A 22,316-nucleotide genomic window follows, 5' to 3' on the forward strand; every position below is an offset into this window, starting at 1 on the left:
TATTGATATACAGTAGTTCCCTTTTCTGAATACACTTCTTGTAGTTTTATTAGTAGTTAAATTTTTTACCACAAGGTGGCTCTGTGACTTTAGACTAAGGCGTGCAAGGCCTTTGGATTGACTGCAGTGTTTATAGGATTATAGTTCTTTAATATTCTCAAACACACCAATTTGCAGTCAATAGAAAATTCTCTAGAATTCAGTCTATCGAATAATTTTGGAACTTTGTCATCTTTTCAACATTGCATCTTTGTTTATATCACCCAACAGTTTGGATAACTGTTAAAAAACCCCTCAAATTGTTAAAAAAAATAAATGATTGCTAATGTTCCACTTATGCTCACTTATACCATAGCAAACGGATAATGTTGGATTGTAATAACCAAAACCTCTCATGTTGAGATACACCCTTACTTTGAAGGGAGTGTTTTTTCTCATGTGAATTGTTTTTGGACAGCTGTTCTCCCTGCCTTGTGACTTCAGTAAAAATAACAATGATTATTGCTCAGCTGCAAATAGATATGGCTTCATAAAAAGCCTATTGGATAGGCGACTATTGTCCATCATGTTTCAGTCTTTTCTGGAAATGTGAAGTGTTTGCTGATTGACCTATTTTAGTGCCTGTTAGTACACAATGAAGTGTAGCTGTGTGAGGTTGTTCTGGAGGCGTGAGCTCAGTTCTGATATACTGCTATTTCTCACATTAGTGAAGATTGTTTATGTAATATTCATGTTCTCAGTGTAGTTCTGTCTGCCTGTTTTTATTACATCTCATGTTCTCTTACTGTATGTAGATCTAATATTTCCTTTAAGGCTGAGTAATTCGGAAAGCTTTGCTTTTTGAAGGCATCCTCCCACCATAAATTATGCTTTTTTCAAATGTTCTTGAAAAATATTTGAAGTCCTGCACACTTTTTTTATTTTGTCAAATCAACTTAAATATTTAATGTGGTTCAGATAACATATTGTTGTGTTTCTATATATTAAACCCATCTCCTTCATTGTATTAACTTAAAGTTTTAATTTCAATTAACTCAAAATTTGAAGACAACTAGGTAAATTACTTTTTAAAGTTAAACCAACAATATTTTTTTACAGTGCAGTTACATACATTTTGTGATGACACAAAAATCACAACTGCATATATAGTCTTATCTAACACAGTGAAGTCTCCCTAGTAGCAGATGTCATCATTCACACTCAAGCAAGATTGGATGCTGGGAGCTTAGGAGATCTCGTGCAGAGTCTGGCACTGAACACAGGAATATGATGCTCTGAAGGTTGTCTGTGAGTGTCATTGTTATGATGTGTTAAGCTGGCCTGACATCACAAGATCATAGGCCATAGCAGCTGTTCAAGAAATAAAAGTAGCCTGAACAAAAAATAGCTAGTGTTGATTAGTCAAATTCCCCTTAAAGTCTTTGAACTAAACACATATCATATCACATAGTATAGAAGAAAACCTTTTTGGGTTGCTTCTCTAATAGAATCATGTGCAACAAAGGTATTTCAACATAGCAAAACTTTAAAGGATTATGAAAATCCCATGTGTTGGAAACTCGTCTCAAAACGGTACTTTTGTGTTTGGTGGAAGTGGGTTTTAAAAAGTTGCGCTTCACTGGACAATCACATGTAAAGATCACTGTACCTTCATTCTGTAAATCAATGTCAGGTGTCGCCCAGGGAGCACCCAGAACAAACTGATTGGAATTCTTCACATTTTTCATCTCTTTTAGAGACTACTTTGTTACAAACAAGGGAATTTTGTCTTTCTTTGAGTCCCAATTGTGGCGTTCAGTCACAGGCTATTGTGGATCCAAACACAGAGCTTCAACTAGCCCACTTCAGTCTGTTCGAGTCTGCAAATGTGGAATCTGTAATTAGAAGCACAGACGCACACTCCCTTAGGACTTTTCTCTTGAACCAGAACTGTCTGAGAAACCATCATATTTAGGTCTGTTTAGTTTTCTTAACATCTTGTTAACTGAAAATGTTCTGAGGCGTGTGCCCAGTCATTGTTTTGAGGCAAGAGAGCAACTTTTCTCTTACTTTTTAAGAAGCACTTTCTCCATTGGCCTGTTTTTCTTTTATGTTGTGTGTTTTCTTTTATTCCCGCTTCTGGGGTGTCTCTTGCCAAGTTTTCGTTGTGTTTGAAATGTGAGACCTCCTCGTAAAGTCCCCCTGAACTTCATATCCTGAGCATGTGGAATTAAAACCTCACAAACGTATATAACGTATATGGGTGGTCTCCTATAAGGAAAAACCAATGAAAACCAACTCTAGTTTTTCTGTGATTATTCAGTCACCAAAAAATGATGCACTCAATTACAAACGAATGTTAGTAACATGGCTAGCAATGTATGTTAAAATTCACTCCCAAGCTTCTTAGAAAAACCTAAACCTTGATAAAATATGCATTCATTTCGTAATTAGCATTAGCAATTCTGCTAATATCATACAGGTTTCCGAAATGGTTTCTGTTTCCTCAGTTTACTGTGTCTCACCAAATGAATTCTGCCTGAAATATCTGCAGACCTCTGATGTGGAATGACCCATCTTCTCAATATCCATCAGTTATATAAGTTACCCCGAGCCATGGAGGAACATCTGGTTTCATAAGGATTTGAGTTCATTATCTTATTCATTATCTTAGCACTCACATTATCATTGCTCAGGACATTTTGTCAAAGCTAATTCGAGTGATGGCTTCAAAAACTGTTACTCTGGTTGTGTGGGTAGACTTTGTGATGGCAACGACCAGCAACACAGCCTCACTGGGGTTATATTTTTAGACTGTTGACAGTGATCAAAGGATGTGGTTGTGGTGTAAAATGGAGATGCTTGGTTTTGTATCCATCAACTAAATCCTTGAGCATGGTTTTATCCTGATTAAGATTATGTAATGTGGACACCGAGTGTGCTTTGGTCGTGTTGGAACCCTTTATTTTGTGTTTTAGGTGTTTTAAAGGCAAGCTCCTGACTTTTTTATAGATTATATTGTGGTCATTTTACCTTTGTAAAAAGATTTCGGTTTAAGGACAGATTAGTCATGGGAACGCTGACTTCCCCTGGCATTCTGCTAAGCAATGTGTGTGTGTGAAAGGACAAGTGAAAGAACAGGTTTCCCTGGTTGTGAACCGGAGCTCAAGGCTAGAGATGGTTAATGGAAAAAAGACTGAGGAGGAGCTCAGCTCTGCATTCCACAGTCTCCCTACCGAAACCACGGAGCCCCTCTCTCCCTTCCCTTCAGCCTCGGTTGTGTTCCCTTCTTCTGCTTTTCATGAGAGAGAGAGGCAGTTCTGATTTGGAAGCTACCATTTCTGTTCCACAGGGGGCCCCAGATCAGCTGGACCAGAGATACAGGCACTCTCTATTCTCCTCCCCCCATTAGTTTCTTCTCAGTAGTCTGATCCTGAAAAGGAGAGGTGGACGGGGGAGTTATCTGGAAGCCAGCTGATCTTTGCTGTGGTATTCTGCGAGGGAAAGGAGACTGCAAACTCTTCGTTACTCAGCTGCACTGAGATAGGGGAAGCCAGGAGAGAACTCAACATCAACAGTCACGTAAGAGGAAGGAAGCAGTGAGGCTTCTGCGACAAAAACATGAAGCTCAACTTCAAGACCACGTGAAGCGTTGCCCTCCGCTGAGAAAAAAACATCTGTAAGAGAGAAAAAGAAGCAAAGAGAGACTGACTCATTTGTTTGGATTCGCCCACAAGGTGTTCCAGTAGACGCTTGGCGTAACACCAGTAAGAGGTTGAAGATGTCTTGGCTGTCACCAGTGCAGTGGGCCAAATGGACCTGGTCAGCCGTTAGAGGAGGAGGGGAGGAAGAAGGTGAGACCGATTCGGGTATGGACGACGAAACCCTCAATGAAAAGATGCGAGTGGCTATGGCAGGAGATCAAGAGGACGACGAAAGGTCTCATGGCTGCAGGCAAGTCTAGAACCTTGTAAACTTCCCAGCGTGAGAAAGAAAATGACTCTGAGGATGTGATATATGGATTTATATGAAGTAAGGGTGTGAGGTTTCTTTTGAGAGAGGAAGTGTGGGATATCTGTTTCTTTATAATGCTCTTATATCAAGTTCTTACCTTGAAAATGAGCCCAATATCAGCAGTGGAGGCCAACCTTAGAAAAACTGCCTTCAGAGTCACCTGTTTGAGTCAGATGATGGTGTTAACTGTTCTGAATGCTGTGCAGACAGGCATGGCTTAGCAGTCGGCCACATGGTTCAAAGCAGCCAGAGATCAGAGGCTCTGAATGTCCATGTCTGTTGGTGCTCTTGTCGTGGTTGGGGAAAGTGGCATGTAAACGTTTGCTCAACTGTATGTGTGTACTCAGTGTGTTTGTGGGTGTTTTCAGCATCATTTGGGGATTTCCTTAGGAAGTGTGCATGGCTTAGGTTCTAGCTGTTAGTCTAATGTGTCCCTATGGTTAGATAAAGATCAGAATTTAGCCGTTCTCCTCTCCCAACCCCCAACTGTGTCATGGCTAATTTCCTTTGCTAGTAGATAACAGTTTTTCTTAGCACTTTCGATGGTTTAAAAGAGGACACTTATTTGTATATTACCCTAATTCATTAGTAGTACATGCTAAGACAATCATCACTATTTCTATTGCTTATATTAAGGATTGAGGATTTGACTATTAACCTGCATAATTTGTTCCCCATCTTTATATATGACTCTAATATAATTGGGGGGCCCAAGCCATATCTAGAGACCAGAATAACAACAGCAACCACCCAGAGCATCCCAACTACTGCAAAGCAATGTGCTGCTAACATCTTAACAAACACATAGCAACACTCTGGCAACCATCCACAACAGTTTAGCATTGTAGCAGTGTGTTTATTTTATTTTATAGGCAAGTACCTAATAAATTAGTTTATTCTTGTTTATATAATGTTTAATTCATGTGTCATCCGGGCAAATATAATGTTTTTGTTTGGTTCCCCTAAGTTGTGTTGTTGACATCCTGTCTATGTGCTGTTGAGCTGTCTGCAAACATTCCTTTCCAGGAAGAATCTTTTCTTTCCCAACACCTCGCAGCCTGAGAGACTGTTGCAAATTAATCACCACACAGACCTGAACAATGGCCCAAAAGAGTGTCAGGATCATGAAAGTTGTAAATATACTTAGAAAAGCACACAGTAAGCAACCCACACAGAGAGCTACTCATTTCTCTGGAGCTCAGTATGAGTTAACACAAGCAGCGTGAGTTGTGCAGGCAGGGATTTTATGAAAAATACAGTGATTTAGTGGAGTGGTTTGTGTTGGGTACAACAGAATGAAATTGATATTTTTGCAAAACCTTTTCACAGCACTACTTAATAAGATTTCAGTTGTGTTTTTTGCAAGTTCATCTATTCTCGTCTGTTGTGTTTGTTTGCTGGGCTAGTAATGATTACTTCCCTAACGGGACTGCAGGTGGCCTAGTGCAACAAGACTGGCAGTCCTCCCAGATTGGAGACACACACACACACACACACACACACACACACACACACACACACACACACACACACACACACACACACACACACACACACACACACACACACACACACACACACACACACACACACACACACACACAAAAGATTAACAATGCTTCCCTTTGAGCTCAGGCTCATGAATGTTATGCTCTGTTGTTATTGTAAAAATGATAGTACACCCAAAAATGAAAATGTTTTTTCAAACCTCTATTTTATTCCGCAGAATACAAAAGAAGACATTTTAGGAAACTGTACTGATCACATTTTTCCATTCAATTACAATGAATGGGTTTTAAGAAGTCATATATGTTGAAATTTATTTAATTATTCCCTTAACATCTTTCAAACCCTCACACAAAGCTATCACATAACTGGAGTAATCTGGTCTGCTTTTGTGACACTTATGTTACATGAGTCTTCTCTGAAACTTGAAAGCCTAATATCATAATGCTTCTTTTGTTTTCCACAGAATAATTAAAGTCATATGGGTTTGGAACAACATGATGCTAAGTCATTTTCTTTTTTTTTGTGGGACTATTCATTTACCTAAAAAAACTCTTTAGTGTTACCCAACACAAACACACACACACACACACACACATATGATAAACAACAATTTGCAGAAGGTATTGGTGTCACAGCTATACATAGTTATTATTTAATGAGAACATGATGTGCTCAGTTCAGTTTTGTTTCACCCAAGCCACATGTGGAAAACGTTTTATTAAATATTTATATCATTTGATGATCTGATGAGTTTGTATGTTTTATACTGATCAGCCCTGATCTGACAACAGCATTATCCATCTAATTGAAATCAAGCTGAGCCAAACAACCATGGCAATGTCCTTTTTGTCAACCTAGTACAGATTTAAGAACTGTCCTGTTACTAACCACAGTTTTTTCTTCATTTTCAATCAGTTCGGACTCAGAGGGCCAATTTGACACACCTGAAGCTGAGTCGCCTGTCCATCAGCCATTTAAAGAACCATCAGCACTGGATCAACCAATAGCAGAGAGCACAGGTAAACAAAGACCTCATAATAACTGAGAGCCATAGAAACGGAACATAAATTCAGTGATGCCACATAGCACCTGTCGCTACAGTACATATGCCTCTATTCCTCTCATGCAATGTGATGTTGCCATGGCAACAGGAGGAAAGTATGTCTCCAAGTGTTTTGTGTGATCTTTTAGTATCACTTTTGTATGTAATATATTGTTGGTAGAATTTCTTGTAGTGTTGGAAACAGGGGATAGTGGGTCAGGCCCATTATAATGACTATAAATTATACTTTACCTTATGGAAGGAAAGTAAATGGGCAAATATTTATTTTAACAAAGTTCTTCCTTTTATGATCGAGTAATTTACAAACATGGAAGGGAAAAGGACTGTTTTAAAATAATTATTTGTTTGCAAATTGGGAACCACTATTCATAAGGCCTGACTTGCTAGTAGAATTCAAGCTACATTTTGAATTACACATAGAGAATTCCAGGTCTTTATCTAGAAGTTTTTTTTTTTACTTAAAAACATGGCTTGTTTTCTTTAAATTTTCCTCTTAAAGACACATGTCCAAATTCAGGGGAGTGTACCATATGACTAACTGAAAACAGCTGCACTTCCCCAGACTCTTTTTGAGGAATTTATCTGCCTATTAAAATCTCATAAACACTCTAAAAAATGTGAGTTGTCAATACCGTTAAGCCTACATGAAAACATGTACATGTGTATGTTGCTATTGTTTTGCACTTGAAATCTTATTTTAGTATAGGTGTACTATAGCTCTTGTAACGTTTGCCAGTGTTTTCCTCAGTGAGGATGAGTTTCTTTGTTTTGTGTTTCAAAGATTCAACTACAGTGATGAATTTTGACCTCAGCTTGAATCAAAAATGTGCAGACAGTATTAGTTACTTAAATGTAATGGAGTGGAGGAGGTTTTGAGGTTGGAAAATAGAGGTTTGGGTAAAGAGAGGCCCCTGACCCAATGTGGGAAAAGCTCACAGCTTGGAATTCAGGAGTTTGGAATTGAACAAAAGCGTCCGCTCCTCTCAGAGCACGTTTATCAATGGAAAAAGGTCAAAGGCCTGCAGCGAAGAACGTCATGTGATTTAGTTCTTTTCTCTAAATGCCACACACAGACACTCTAAAACACACATTTGCACTCATTGAAATTAGACTAGGCTTGCTGGCTTGCTTTCATCATTTTGCTTTATTATGATTTATTACGAGTTTGTATCTCTGCAAACGTGACTGTTACTTCACATGAATAAATCTTTTAATGAGACATTTTTTGGTGAGTTTTGTGAGAAAGTTGTCCTGAGAAATGCAGAATGCTATAGGCTAATAGAGCCAGCCTTTCCAAGCCTACGTGTCATGGTTTGGATTGCTTGAGCAGACAGACAATAAAAGTCTGGCTCCAGCAGAGCCCAATCCAGTTTCCATTACAGTCGTCCTCAACCTCAAATCTGTACAGACACATGCCATTGCTGAAGAACACGTTTTCGTGGCTAGCAGTGCATTAGCCAGAATTTGTGGTTATGTAAACAGAAGCCGCCTTGTGTCCTCTCCACCCCAGGTACTAAATCCTGCTGCACCTTCAATGTAAAGTCATACATAAACACAGTTGCTTGTTGACGTCAGAGAATTTAACTGAAAAACAAGCATTATTTACTGTTTGATTGCCTTTTCTACTCTTTAACAAACTCAGTCATGTACAATGTAATTTTTTTGGCTCTTTTGTGCAGTATCATTATGACCGTATTGACAAATGTGTTGTGACAGTATTATGCATTTGCCTGGTATGAGTGTTCTAATTCTTTTGCTGTAGTTATATAATCAAAACTGCTCTGAAATGTTTCTCAGGAGGGTGGAGATGAAGCATTTGTGTTTTGAATTTATTAGCTCATAAACTCCGAAGCACTGCCTGCTCTGTTTTGATGAAATACACATTGTCGATGCATCACACTCCCACCACAAAGAGGAAGCTTAAGTCACTGCCACTAGCGCTGGCTGCATAACCAATACCATTGTGTCTGATGATGATTCTACTTCACTGGTGTTGCATGTTCAATTGTCAACAGTTGCTTCCATAGCCTGAAAGCTTTTGTTTCTGTATAAAATTCATGATAACATTCAAAATAACATTCATGTCATAGAAACAGCTTGAACAAAATTTTTAGTAGTCTTCCATTTAGCAGACACCTTTATCTGATGTACAAACCTACATTTCAGATACCACATATATCCAATATAAATGAATTTCAAGGCCCTAAATTGGCAGATAGTAAATACGACATTCAAAGCTTCCTGTTCCTAAAAACGGTCATAGAATGCATAGTTAGATGGTGTACTTCATATCTGCCAAGAGGTTTATCCATTGCAGAAAGTAGGTCATCCTATACACTGTAAAAATAAAATAGCTGTTTCAACTTAAAAAGTAAGTATTCGTGCTGCCTTCAAATTTTAAGTTTAGTCAACTTGAAATTTGAAATTGTACTAAGTGATAACTTGGATATTTGAGATGACTAAACTTAAAATTAAGGCAGAACAAACAGTTACTTTTTTAAGTTAAAACAACATGTCGAGGAGGAGCCTTGACCTCTGGAAATGATGACAAGAGCAGCTGTAGAGAAAGTGCTGATCAGAGTGCATTGTGTCCTCGATGGGAAGGGCTGTCTGCCATATCATTTAACAGTGAAGGACAGTGTAGTACAAGATGTGTGGAAAAGACACAAAGAAAAAAGAGATAGCTAGAACTTGGCGAAAGGAGGAGGAAGATTGGGCGTAGACATTGGAAAGGACTCATGGAAGGTCTGTGGGTTGAATATTGTCATTACAATGCTGAAGGCTGTAGTTGTGTTTATTTCATACATGAAAAGAGGAACTTGAGCTTCACAAACTAGCATTTTAGGGAACCTATAATGTTATTTTGTGAAGCTCAAGTTCCTCTTTTTGGATGTCCAGAGGAAATCATTGTGTTACAGTTAAGACATTACTAGCCTAAAAGTTGTATTTGTTTATATGATTTTCATGTGATGTTACCCTAGAACAGTGCTAAGAACCTATTAGTAAGGAGCAGTCTTTGGTTAAGGTATTGTACTCCTTACTTAAGAGTACAATAGTTAAGGCTTATGGCTTACTCATTCTGGGGATCAAACTTTTAACCTTTCAGGTAGCACCCAAGAGCCTTAACCACTACAAAATATCACTTGAACAGACTCAAACTCATGTTGCCCACATTAGCACCAATGTCAGAATGTTGGAGCACTAAACGAATTCACAAATTCAACTCCGATACAGTCGCCCGTTGGACATGTGCTTTCCTGCATGTAAATATTTTGAACAGATAACCGCTAGTGCTTCTCAAAGCCATCTCAATTGGAGGTCAGCACAAAGTCATACATCTTATTTATAAATAGACTGTCTCCTCCTGTCTCTTAGCAACAGACTGTTGCATCAAAACTCAGTGATGACTGTCAGCAAAACTGTTAGTCAAAGGGAAATGTTTCAAAATGACTACTTTAATACTATTGACAATTTCACATGTAGATGCTTGAATTGTGACTTGTTCAGCAGGTATCCTCTTGTTACAGTGGCTTGAAATGCAGTTGTAGAGGCAGTTTTTTTCTTTGTATTTTGGCACAGAGAGGCAGAGAACCTGATTTTACCAAGTACGACATGTTCCTGGATCAACATCTTAGTTGATCCTGGAACAACATTCCAATCAGCCAATCAGATTTGAGGGACAAGTTTAAAATTTATGTCAAGTTTAGGCTTACAACCAGGGTTAGGTGCTTCTACATCAGTGTTATTCACCATTTCTTCCCTCTGATTTTAGGTATAACTTATGGGTTGGGTTAGGTTTATGGGTAGGGATATGGTTAGCATTACATTTTCTGACAGAAATGTTGTTCCAGGATCAACAAAATATTTTGACCCAACCAGGAATGCGTCTAACTCGGCAAAACCAGGACGTGCATGAAAGGCCAAGTCTTCTTTTCAGTAAATCAGAAATGGGTGTGCTGAAACATCTTGCCCAGTTTTATGGCTGATTGTTGCTTGAGGTTGAGTTATTTGTGCCTGTTGGAGACAGGGAAGAGAAGACTATTGTTCAACTCTTTGCATCCTGAGCGAAGCATTTCCTGTCTTTTCTGACGCAAGGAAGTCTGTTCTTCAAATATCCTCCATAGGTTTAACAATAGAGCATATTGTATGTATGTGCTCTAAGAATATATAAAAGGAAAAGTAAAAACAATGAAAATACAAGAAAGATGATATTAGAGGAACATATTGCATTATCCTGTATCACATTATTGCATATTTCAACAGGATAATTCTATAAATTATATAGACCATGTTAAAATTTTTTTTACCTCTTCTACTCTCAACAGGTTTCACAGAAGATTATGTGAATCAGTTGACCTCCATCACAACTGAAGCCCAGAACTTGACCCTGGATGAGCGTTTTCCTGAGGATGCCCCTGCCCCGGTCGTGCGCCAGAACAGTGTGGACCCCAGCCCGACCCTGAAATCCAGGAACCAGCTGTCCTCTGCTGACATGGATGTGGACCAGCCTGATCCTGCTGAAGCAGTTACAACAGATGATGCCAACATCTGCAATGGTCACATTGAAGAACTATCCTCCAAACCACACACTAATTCCCTCAAGCTTAGACCTCCTTCCCTCAAGGTGAAGGCCCCACTGAATGGCGTAGACCCCAACGAAGTGGATGACAATCCTCCGATACTTCCGAAGGGCAGCTGCAACTTTGACCCTAAACAGTTTGACAACAACATGAATACATTTGCAACTGAAGAGACCAAGTTGCAGAACTCTCCACCTGCCAATCCCACTACTAAATTAGAGTTGATGGAGGAAATGCCTGCACAGCCAGTAATGTTGGAGTTTGGACTTGATGATGTCGAAGCCAAGAGACCCAAGAAGTTTGGAAAAAAGACAAGCAGCAAGCTGATTACTCCAAAAAAACTGCGACCAAAAGCTGCAGAAAAAGCAGCTCTACCACAGGAGACTTCATCAGAAAAAGACCAACCACCATCTGAGAATGTGACTCCAATGAACGTTGATGATATTCCTATTCCTAAGAAATCCTACAACTTTGACCCAAGTCAGTGGGATGATCCCAACTTTGATCCTTTTGGTGGGAACGGTAAACTTAGCAGCTCGCCAACAATCCCTAAAGGATCATATAGTTTTGACCCTGATCGTTTTGATGACTCTATTGATCCTTTTAAGCCATCAAAGACCTTAGGTGGAAGTGACTCAATTAAACCAACGACTGAGAAGCTAATGGACAAACACAAACCAGACGAAACTCTGGAGCAGAGGAAGCAAACAGGACAGTCACAGAAGAAAAACAAAGAAAGGATCATCAAGTGAGTGGCAGTTATGCTAGACAGACAGGCAAAAAGTATGTTGTGTGTTGCATCTGTGGCTTTCTGTTGTGTCTATTAACAAACAGGATTGATTTTCAGCCACTAAGCATGATAAACACATCAGTCACATCTACTTTTCACTTATGTGTTTATTGTTGGAATGCAACCCTGACTTTTCAACATGCATCTTTCATGTAGCACAATCGTATTTGATAGTTCACAGTATTAAAATGTATGGTAGTCTTGTTTACACTGTCCCAGTGTATACGATTCCCACTTTCCACTAAACTATGGCATCCCCTCGACAAACTAAATCATATTTGTTTGTGAAAGTCAGGAAGCTTAAACTCCCTCCTACTTGTTTTCTTCATGCTCCAATCTTGGCCTCTAATGTATTATGGCACGTCCCCTCTCAACATCCCCTCCTCTCTGTGTCTGCTCCCTCCCTCCCTCCCTCCCCTGTCCCTGTCATACTGTCCTCAGGACCACTGAGCAAGTGCAGTTTCTCTGTTTTCTATTGTAAGTATCCTCTGCTGCCCTCCTTTCCTGTACTTTCAATGTTATCTCTTCTGTCCCATTGCATGTCATGAGCACAGTTCAAGGCTGAACTGCCTTCTTGCTCCAAATCATGTGCAGTATCAGTCCTCCTAACTAACTAGGGCAGAAGGTGTACTTATTTATTGTATTCTGACTGTTCATGCAGACAGTATTGATTAACTCCATGGGCATTTTGTAATGATTTTCAGATTTGACCCTCTCATGGTGCTCAATATACTAAACAGTTGTTATATCAAGCACAATGTAGATATGCAGGCTTTGTTTTAAGTGGTCTGAACCGTTTTTTGTAGGATACAATGACTATCCCTATTTCTGAATGGTTAACCATAGCCAATGAGTTGTTCAATAGATGCCAATATCAAGAAGACAGGCTGGATGGCCAACATAATGTTGACGTGTATAGGCTATTTAGGATATAATGCACTAATATGACTGGAGTTTATAATCTGATGTTAGTGTGCATCTTTTTTAACATGTTTATCTGTAAAACCTTTGCTGGAAATTCATGAAAAACAAAATATTTAGTGCACTTTTAATTATGCCAAGATGTCGAGAAAATTGCTAAAGTAAGTTAATCAAAAATGCTTAAAAGAATAAAATGTGCATTATGCCATGACAAAATATCTTAAATGAGACAAAATATCACAAACTGGTGATTAATCAGCCCACGTATTGGTCTCTCTGATACTATCTGTATTACTGCAACTATCAGGGAAGTTTTTGCTAAAAGTTATTCCAATGTTTCTTGGTCGCATATTCTGATGTTGTCAATATTCTTTTCTGCAGGAACTCGTGTAAAGTAAACAAGTATGAGAATCAGTCCCTAGTTCTGGATGTCTGCAATCAGGTAAGATTTCAGTACTGCCCAAAAGATAAGAGTATGCATCTTGTTTTGTGTGGGCAAGCGTGCATCTCTGTACTTTGTATCTGATCAAATGTGTGTGCTTTTGTATGTACATTACTATGAAAGCATTAGCAATATTATATATACAAAGCCACTAGATTTGCTGTATTGTCTTGGACCTTGTGGTTACTGCAGTGACTCAGCAAACACCCTCCTTCATGTTCCACAGTCTCTCTCTTTCTCCCATTAACCCACTCTGAACAAACTCTCCTCTTGAAATGCAATATCTCTATATCTTTGCTCTCTCTGAAGCAGGACACTAGTGTGCATCATTGTTTGTGTGTGTGGCTCTGGTAAACCCTAAATTATGAGTACGAAATGTCCCCACAAAGGGGAAATTTTTTTTGTCCCCATGAGGAAAACAGCTTATAAATCATTCTAAGTGATGTTTTTTGAAAATGTAAAAATGCAGAAAGATATTGTACAGTATAAAAATCATTATGTCTATGTAAAGTCCCCCTGAAAACACTGTGTGTGTGTGTGTGTGTGTGTGTGTGTGTGTGTGTGTGTGTGTGTGTGTGTGTGTGTGTGTGTGTGTGTGTGTGTGTGTGTGTGTGTGTGTGTGTGTGTGTGTGTGTGTGTGTGTGTGTGTGTGTGTGCTTGTGAAACTGAAATAGGATGCGGTTCCCAAAACAGGTCACGGTGTCCGCCTATGCTTTTGTCCCAGAGAGTTTAAAGCTCTATGTGGAGAACAGAGTCTGAGGGGCTGTAACTAATTTTTTAGACTGTTGAAATATTTTGCCTGTTTAAAGCTGAATTACAGAGCTATTTTATATGCAGCCAGGGAAAATCATTGTTCCCTTTCGAGAACGTTCACTTCGTATTGCGTAGATATAGCGTCGGCGCTCTCCTGATTCGCCGTTTCCCTGGGGCCATCCGGCGAACACTAATATTCTTTACCTGCTTCAAGTGCTCGCTGCGGCAGCACTTTGAAAGAGCAAATTTCACAAGTGACGTTGTTTCAAATGTCACGCTCCGACTGCAAGGCATGCAGAGCCCCTCTGCTTGCCTCAGACGGACAAATTGAGTGTGCTTCATGCCTGGGAGCCGGACACGTTGAAGCTGCACTCACACAAGGAGCTGGCTCTCACTGTGAGAGTATGCCGCTTTCCTCTCTGCGCTCGTGGCTAGCTCTTTTTATTTCAGAGAGCGACACCGCCCCTCGCGCCCTCCCATTTCCCAACCTCCTCGAACTACGGAGGAAGAAATGGCGAGGTCAGAGGATAACTGAGCGCTCAGAGATGAGGAGCCCACGCCAGCCCCGTCCCACCATGCCTCACTCTCTCCAGAGAGAAATCCTTTGCCCGTCCTGTTCACCAAGACAGACCAGCGCCCCTCCCTCGAAGCGGTCGGCCTCGTCTCATTCGGTGGATCGGAAGAGGAGCATAATGACAGCCTGTCTTTGGCTGCATCAGAGAGCGAGGTATGGCCGGGCTCTGTCACAGACCCCGCCCCCCCGTCTCAGTCAAGCGGCAGCGGAGCCAGGGCTAGTTTGGACGCCGATCTCCTCAGCGCCCTCACCAAAACCGTCGCGGACCCCGGCCTCGAGTAGTCTTCCCCCGAGGAGCCCACCAGAAGCCGCCTTGATGAATGGTTTCTGCCGGGGCGCCAGCAGGCCCCTCGACAGCGTCCAGCTCGACGAGCTAACAAAGTCATGGCGCGTCCCATACTCTGCATGCCTCCACTCGTCAACTTCAGCCACGCTGACCACCCTCAACGGCGCTGAAGAGAGAGGGTATGAGAAACTTCCCCTTCTGAAGGAAGCACTGGCTGCGCACATTTGCCCGCCCACCGCCATTGGATGGAGAGCCAAGGCGGTTCACCCATCAAATCCCTGTAGGACTGCTTCGGCCTTGCACACCATAGCAGTCCTCCAGGTGTTCCAAGCTGAACTCTTCCGCTCCATAGACGAGTCTGGACCGGACCCTGCAACCTTCAGGGACCTGCGCAGCGCCACTGATCTAGCCCTGCGTGCTACTAAGACCACAGCCCAGACGATCGGAAGAAGCATGGCCAGCTTAGTTGTGCTAGAGCGCCATCTTTGGCTCAACTTGACAGAGATCAAATATGCGGACAAGGCTGCCTTCCTGGACTCACAGATCTCGAGCGCTGGTCTCTTCGGCCCACGCGGTAAAGCGATTCTCTGAGCGCTTCACTGAGGCTCAGAAGTCGCCGCAGGCTATGCAGCACTACCTGCCGAAGCAATCAAACTCAGTGTCGGGTCGCACATGCGTCCCCTTTAGCGCTGGCTAAAACCCTGAGTCCCGGCTCGTGCGTGGCGACACGGCCACTTACAGTATGCATCAAGGTGAGCCAAGGCTGTATCAGAGCCCTGTTCCTTTGGAAAGTCACCGGCTGGTATCAGTCTGGTGTGAGCATGGGTGTGGTCTCAAGGAGAAAGCAAACACCTGCTTTTATGGGCTCGCGTCAACCTGCGCTCGCTGAGAGCGTCACATGTGCCAGGCATACTGAACCAGGGTGCAGATATTCTATCACGAGACAATGTTCCCCCAGAGGAATGGTGTCTCCACCCTCAGACGGTTCAACTGATCTGGAGTGTCTTCGGCGGGGCAGAGGTAGACCTCTTCACCTCGAAAGACAACTCTCAAGGATGCGTTGGCCCACGAATGGCCCATTTGCCCTTTTATGCTTTCCCTCTGGTCTCGATGCTCCCTCAGGTGATCGAACGGATCAGGGAAAACAAGTGTTCGGCCTTACTAATAGTCCCTCTCTGGAAGACCCAGATATGGTTCCCCGAGTTTGCGCAGCTGCTAGAAACAGCCCCCTGGCCTATACCGCTGAGGAGGGACCTCCTCACGCAGGCGAACAGAACAATCTGGCACCCTCGTCCCGAATTGTGGGCCCTCCATGTATGGCCCCTCAACGAGTACCCGGGAACCTCCCGGGAAAAAGTCTTAAGCACTATCACAGAGGCTAGAGCTCGGTCAACCAGAAGCCTCTACGCCCTTAAATGGTCAGTGTTCACCAGCTGGTGTACAGCTCGGGATCTTGGGAATAATGGTAATGGTCATTGGGGAAAGAGGGGGTTAGAAAACAGTAAAGCAAATGTCTTAGTTCATTTCAAATATCTTGGATTATTTTCAATCCTACAAGATGGATAGTGGACACTATTTCTCTAGCTTACACTTCAATGGGCCTACAATGTCCCATAGGGGTCAGAGCTCATTCCACAAGGGGCATGGCTTCTTCATGGACTTGGTCCAGTGGTGTACCAATTGAAAAGGGAATGTACTCGGTTACTAACGTTACATCGGTTCCCTGAGAGTAGGGAATGTGTATTGCGTAGCCAGCCATGCTATTAAGCTTCACGTTCGGGTACTGTCGTTTCAGTCGATTTATCCTGATTCCTATGGCGAAATGGGCTGCTTATATAGTCAGCAGCCACGCCCAGCACACGCGAGGCAGGAAGCACCCTGATAAGTTTGTGCGTCCTCGTTACTTCGCCATTGGTTCGTGCAGTTCCCGCAGCCCAGCCAATCAGTGAGCTAGACAGCTCTGTGCTGTGCTGGATGTGTAGGTGCACTGCATTTAAAAATAAAGGTTTCAATATTCTCAAAAAATTTAGTTTTCCACTGCGTATAGCTATGCAATACTTGTTCCCTGCTCTCAGGGAACCGAGGTTACTTTAGTAACCGAGTACGTTTACCATCAATGCAAAATCTGTTAAAGGACAAGTTCGGTATTTTACACTTAAAGCCCTGTTTTAAGATCGTTTCTGATGAAATAGGCCGGTTAAGATTGAAATTTGGACAAATGCTGCTGTCCTGAGAATTTTTGCTTTCTGTGTTAGCCCCCCCCCCACCCCCCACCCCCCCACCTACACAATGATTTCATAGGGGCACTGGAACAATCATTCATAAAACGCATTAAACTTTAGTTTACAAAGACGTGAAACTCACTGAGTGGTCTGGGGTGTTCACTGTTATGCTCACACAGAAATCGCTGCAAAAGATGCTTTCCAACAGGTTTTATCGTATTTTTTGTCCAACTCCATTGACTTGTATTGGATGTTCTGTGAAGTACGTTATTACTCCGCCGACGGAAACGGAAATGGGGTTGTTTGTATTCTTTGTGTAATCTTCCAGTCGCTGTATCGTAGGCTACGCTATCCAAACACTGGCAAAGGTGCATTATCGCCACCAACTGGGCTGGAGTGTCTAGTATTCAAGCTCTCAACGGAAGAATGTCTGGCTGTGAGGTGTTTGGAAAAATAGGTCCACAGTTTTACAACGAATGGTAAAACACCTGTTGGAAAGCATGTTTTGCAGCGATTTTTGTGTGAGCATATCAGTGAACACCCCAGACCACTCGGTGAGTTTCACGTCTTTGTAAACTAAAGTTTAATGCGTTTTATGAATGATTGTTCCAGTGCCCCCTATAAAACCATTCTTGAGGTGGGGGAGGGGGGGTTTGGGGGGGTGCTAACACAGAAACCTCAAATTCTCGGGACAGCAGCATTTGTTCAAATTTCAATCTTAACCGTTCTATTTCATCAGAAACAATCTTAAAACAGGGCTTTAAGTGTAAAATACCAAACTTGTCCTTTAAGTGTTACCATTACATATCAAATGTTTTAAGTCTGTCAAGTCTACACAACATTATTATCTGCTTTCTTATTCACAGGAGAAAGACGTGCAGGAGGATCCTGCGTCTAAACTGCCTCACCGCGTCCATCACGCCACAGATGAGGAGAAGTTAGCCTCCACTGTCATGGGCCAGAAGGACGGGCCAGAGGAGTTTTCAGACTGCACCAAAACAACCACCTGTACCAAGACTGCAGATGGTGAGGCTGGTAACTGCTCATTCTGTTCTACTTGTAGTACTGCAGTGTTTATTCTCAGATAATAAATCAAAAATCATTAGAGACTGTGTCAATCTGTCACTAATGAGGTTTAACAAGCACTGCTCTGTTAGATCATACACTTTGGGGGCATTGTATGGGAAACAGACTTTCTTGTTAAGCTAGCTTCTCTCTCTCTATCTCCCAGGAAAAAATAACAGTCCTCTGTTCTGTTGCCATTTTAATTGGCCCAGTAAACAAAAACAGTTACAGACAATCCTATTTTTTTAGCCACCAGAGAACAGTAGTTTGGCAAGATTATGAAGTTCATTAAGTTGATGAAGCAGTGGTCCTTTCATCATAGAAAATATGTCCCTGCGGTTACCAAAAATAATGTGAAATTAGGCAGACAGATTATTTGAAAGAAAATTTTTTCATAATCTTTTATAAAAAATATAAATGTATCTGTTTTAGAAACTACTTACTTGTATATTTTGCTGCTGACTTCGTGTCTTGGAGCGCACGGGCGGGAAGCAAATAACCAAAACAAGCATAGCATAGCCTTCACACGATCCAATCAAATCGCAAAGGATGCAATTAAGTCCCGCCCTACATTAGATCCCACTGAATATTGTTTTACCATTCTTACAAACGCTGCCATTTTGTGTTGTCTCCTTAGATAATGCCCGCATAAAGAAAGAGCTTTCTTTCTGTTTCTTCTTTCCCTTTAATTAAAATTTGTAGTTATGGGTGGATACATTTAATTCAGAATTAGAATAAAGTGAATGCTGCACTTGCTTTTGATCTGGATGCAAGTGACACCATGTCGCTATAGTATCTTGTGCTGCCCCCTAGTGGCTACTGTATGAATGATTTGAAATCTTACTATTTCCTTGAGAGACACCCTTGTAAACGGTTTTCATATTTTCAAATAGGGCCTACATTTTTGTCCACTGGTAAAGTAGATAAAAATTTTAGTGATTATAAAATCCTAGGAAATTGTTACAATATAGGCTAATCAAGTCAGTTATAATCTACCTTTCTTTTTAATCAGACCTGCCAGTAGGGATAACAGACCGGTTTGATGAGAAGGACCTTTCCTCTTCGGTAAGTTCTGGTTGATTAGTATCTATGGCATTCCTTTAAATTCTGTATGACTATCTTCAACACACTAGGCTACTAGCAGAGGTGCCATATCTGCCTGACAGAGATTCATAATTATAAACCCTTTAAGGGAATTAGTGATGTCCACAAGACTTAATCTGTTCAAGGGCAAGCTAATAACTGGGTCAGAGGAAAAAGGGTAGTCATTGTTACATCTCCTAGAAAAATGTGGTATTATGCATGCTGCCATATAGTCCTATTATTATTGATAGGAACATAAGGTATAATAAATCAATTTCAAAATGAAACAGTTCCTAAAGCTTTTCTCTGATTGTGTTTGTTCTGCAGAGTGAGATTCATTCTCTGAGCTCTTCAGACAGTGAGACCATAGTAAAGACGAGTTCCGGGCTGGATTCAATTCCTCTCAGTGAGACAGATAAAGCAGCAGTGCTCATGCTGATCAGAGAAGAGGTAACACTCAAACACCTTCCCTGTTTCCAGATATACTGTCCTGAGATCAGTCCAGCACAATATCCAGGACATGTAAACACATTAAAGGGGTCAGAGGAAAGAGGAAAATTTGTTTTGGTTATTGTTTTTTTTAGTAGTTTTGTGTGTATAGTTGAGTATTTGTTGTTGTGTGTACCTGCCTAGGGACTACGGACATAAATTAGCAATATTGCTATAATCCGGTTTGTTTATATTGTGTATTTTGTACAAATGTTCATTAACATGCTTTGTCCCTATCAAATGAAAACAAACTGAAACTGAAATGACAAATAAACTAAATAAAAATGGTTACATTTAGATTTTTTCATTTTAATAATTGTAATAATTATTATTCATTTGTTTTGCTATTAAATTAGTTGTAATAGTTTAATGTAGCATTTAAATGTAGTTTTAAATTGAATTTTAAAGTCTACCTGGATAAAGTTGCATTTTTGTACCTGTAGATTATTGCCAAAGAGATCGAAGCCAATGAGTGGAAGAGGAAATGTGAGGAGGGTAAACTGGAGGTCATTGAAATGAGGTACATCCTTATCTAGAACCCTTCCCAGAATGCATCAAGTTTAATCCCCCCCACTGTACAGTCCGGACAATGAACCATTCTAACATTATTTACTGATTTCACTATAGGAAAATAGTGAATGAGTATGAGAAGACGGTAGGTCAAATGATAGGTGCGTGATCAACCTCTCTAAACATTCAAAAACATAATGAATACACATTTTAAGTTAAGTGTTTGCATATTTCTGCAATGCACTAATCTTTTTTTGTCTGATTTCCGCTATACAGAAGATGAGCAGCGAAAGAACATAGGTTCTCAGAAAAGTGTCCACCAGGTTACCCTGGAGAGAGATCAGGCCCTCGCCGACCTCAACTCGGTGGAGCGCTCGCTGTCCGACCTGTTCAGACGCTACGAAAACTTGAAGACCGTCCTTGAGGGCTATAAGAAGGTAAGATGTCTTCTTCAGTGTCCAAAATTCTGAATATATAAACAATTCATCTGAATTTATACAGATGATTCTGCTGGTCTCTTATCAGAATGAGGAAGTGCTAAAGAAGTGCGCTCAGGATTACCTCACCCGTGTGAGGCAGGAGGAACAACGTTATCAGACCCTCAAAATCCACGCAGAGGAGAAACTTGACAAGTAAGAACCATTTTCAGTATTAGGGTACGTTTACACGACAACGATGTACTAAAATCAGAATTGTGTTTTTTTTGGACCTTTAATTTTTAATGAGAAAATGTTATATTGTGTTGATTTGTGTAATTCTTATAACCACTTCTAGTGATGTAAGTATGCCCCCCTTATTTCTTACTGTTAATATTTATATCCTTTATTTGCAATTAAGCTTGTATAGACTAAACACATATAGCCTACACAAGTGCATGACATCACCATTTTCACAGATTTGCGTTTTTGTAGTTTACACAGAGATGATAAGGGTTTCGTTTTCAAAAACTTGCACTTTGAAATCTGTTTTCAAAAGTTTGCGTTTTCAGGCCACCATAACGCCGTTGTTGTGTAAATGAACGGCCAAAACGCATAAAAAGTCTTCCGGTTTTAGTTGAAAACGGTGTTGTGTAAACAGACCCTTAAAATGATACGTCAGTTTCCCATGTGCATGTTTTCCCTTTTATCCAATGTATTTTGCACAATTAGGGGCTTTCGCAGCAGAGAAACCTTTTCATAGTTCCTTGAACTAATTGCGGGAGTACCGCTTTTTTGGCGTATTTGCACCGCAGGAACTGAAACACCAGCACCCGCCATTTAAAAAAAAGCCGTGTACACACATAGTTTATAGCTTATATATTTACTCCACAAACTAACTCTCCATGGAAAACAGTGATAGATGGACCCTTCAATGTTTACGCTAAAGAGAAAATCCTATGCAACTTTGATGGGACTAAGCGAAATATGATTATGTATTTCTGCTCAGCTAGCGACACATTAAAAGCTAAAACTTTTTCATATAAGGTCTACTTTCTTTGTATAACATCTATTAAAGGGTAACTAAACCCTAAAATAACTTTTTTAACTTAATGATCTGTAAGGCTTTATTAATGCTGTTCATTGATTCAAGTACATTTTTTGACATTTGGGTATAAAGTGTTTTAGTTCTACAATATATGGTGTAAAAACGTCTGAGCGCTGCCCTCTTCAGGTTGAACGGTGGCTACTGCAGTTTAATTTTCCAATTGGATGTTGTGGTACTGAGTGATGTAAGCAGGCACCAGCTCACCACACCCTTGCCTACAGAGAGATGTGGGTCTCAGGTGCACGCACCCCCTCCGCTGGGCTCTGCCCACTTTTCTAGCATTTTTCAATATTGCCAGTGGGTGGAATCAGGCTCTGACCAGGGGTTGAGTTACCTTTTAACATATTAAACAGGACTGTTAAACAGATCGTAAACTAATGAAGACGGAGAATAGAGTGGTGCAGGTATGACATCACTTTGTAGGCCAAAGCACTTCCGGTTTCATCGTCCCGAAGTCAATGTTTTTTTTTTGTTAAATGGCTGAAATAATGTCTGTGGTGAACACAAGTTCA

The 22,316-nt window shown here is 40.9% G+C and overlaps 1 protein-coding gene and 1 long non-coding RNA gene across 4 annotated transcripts in view; one reads left to right on the top strand and one right to left on the bottom strand.

Annotated features, from left to right (window-relative positions):
* Positions 1–22,316, top strand: part of tacc1 (transforming, acidic coiled-coil containing protein 1) — a 29,312-nt gene that overhangs the window by 4,431 nt on the left and 2,565 nt on the right. Inside the window, exons 1-11 of one of the 2 annotated variants that reach the window (XM_077242938.1) lie at positions 3,119–3,933; positions 6,418–6,521; positions 10,891–11,893; positions 13,238–13,298; positions 18,000–18,159; positions 19,211–19,263; positions 19,609–19,731; positions 20,214–20,290; positions 20,398–20,441; positions 20,557–20,717; positions 20,806–20,912. In XM_077242938.1, the coding sequence (XP_077099053.1) occupies positions 3,761–3,933; positions 6,418–6,521; positions 10,891–11,893; positions 13,238–13,298; positions 18,000–18,159; positions 19,211–19,263; positions 19,609–19,731; positions 20,214–20,290; positions 20,398–20,441; positions 20,557–20,717; positions 20,806–20,912 (2,066 nt within the window). In that variant the 5' untranslated portion in view covers positions 3,119–3,760. Of the gene's footprint in view, positions 1–3,118; positions 3,934–6,417; positions 6,522–10,890; positions 11,894–13,237; positions 13,299–17,999; positions 18,160–19,210; positions 19,264–19,608; positions 19,732–20,213; positions 20,291–20,397; positions 20,442–20,556; positions 20,718–20,805; positions 20,913–22,316 lie in introns of those variants that run through there. The other variant, XM_077242939.1, reaches the window with a different exon arrangement.
* Positions 1,053–2,710, bottom strand: LOC143750088 (uncharacterized). 2 transcript variants are annotated; one of them, XR_013207107.1, is made up of 4 exons: positions 2,505–2,710; positions 2,050–2,250; positions 1,649–1,874; positions 1,053–1,372 (listed from the first exon to the last, which is right to left on the bottom strand). It is a non-coding gene; the product is annotated as an uncharacterized LOC143750088 (long non-coding RNA). The 2 variants fall into 2 exon arrangements; XR_013207106.1 differs by lacking the exon at positions 1,053–1,372 and having other exon boundaries at positions 1,416–1,874.

Source organism: Siphateles boraxobius, unplaced genomic scaffold, assembly GCF_051911475.1.
Source record: "Siphateles boraxobius isolate OS27281-9 unplaced genomic scaffold, OSU_SipBor_1 25, whole genome shotgun sequence".
Taxonomy (NCBI): Eukaryota; Metazoa; Chordata; class Actinopteri; order Cypriniformes; family Leuciscidae; genus Siphateles; species Siphateles boraxobius.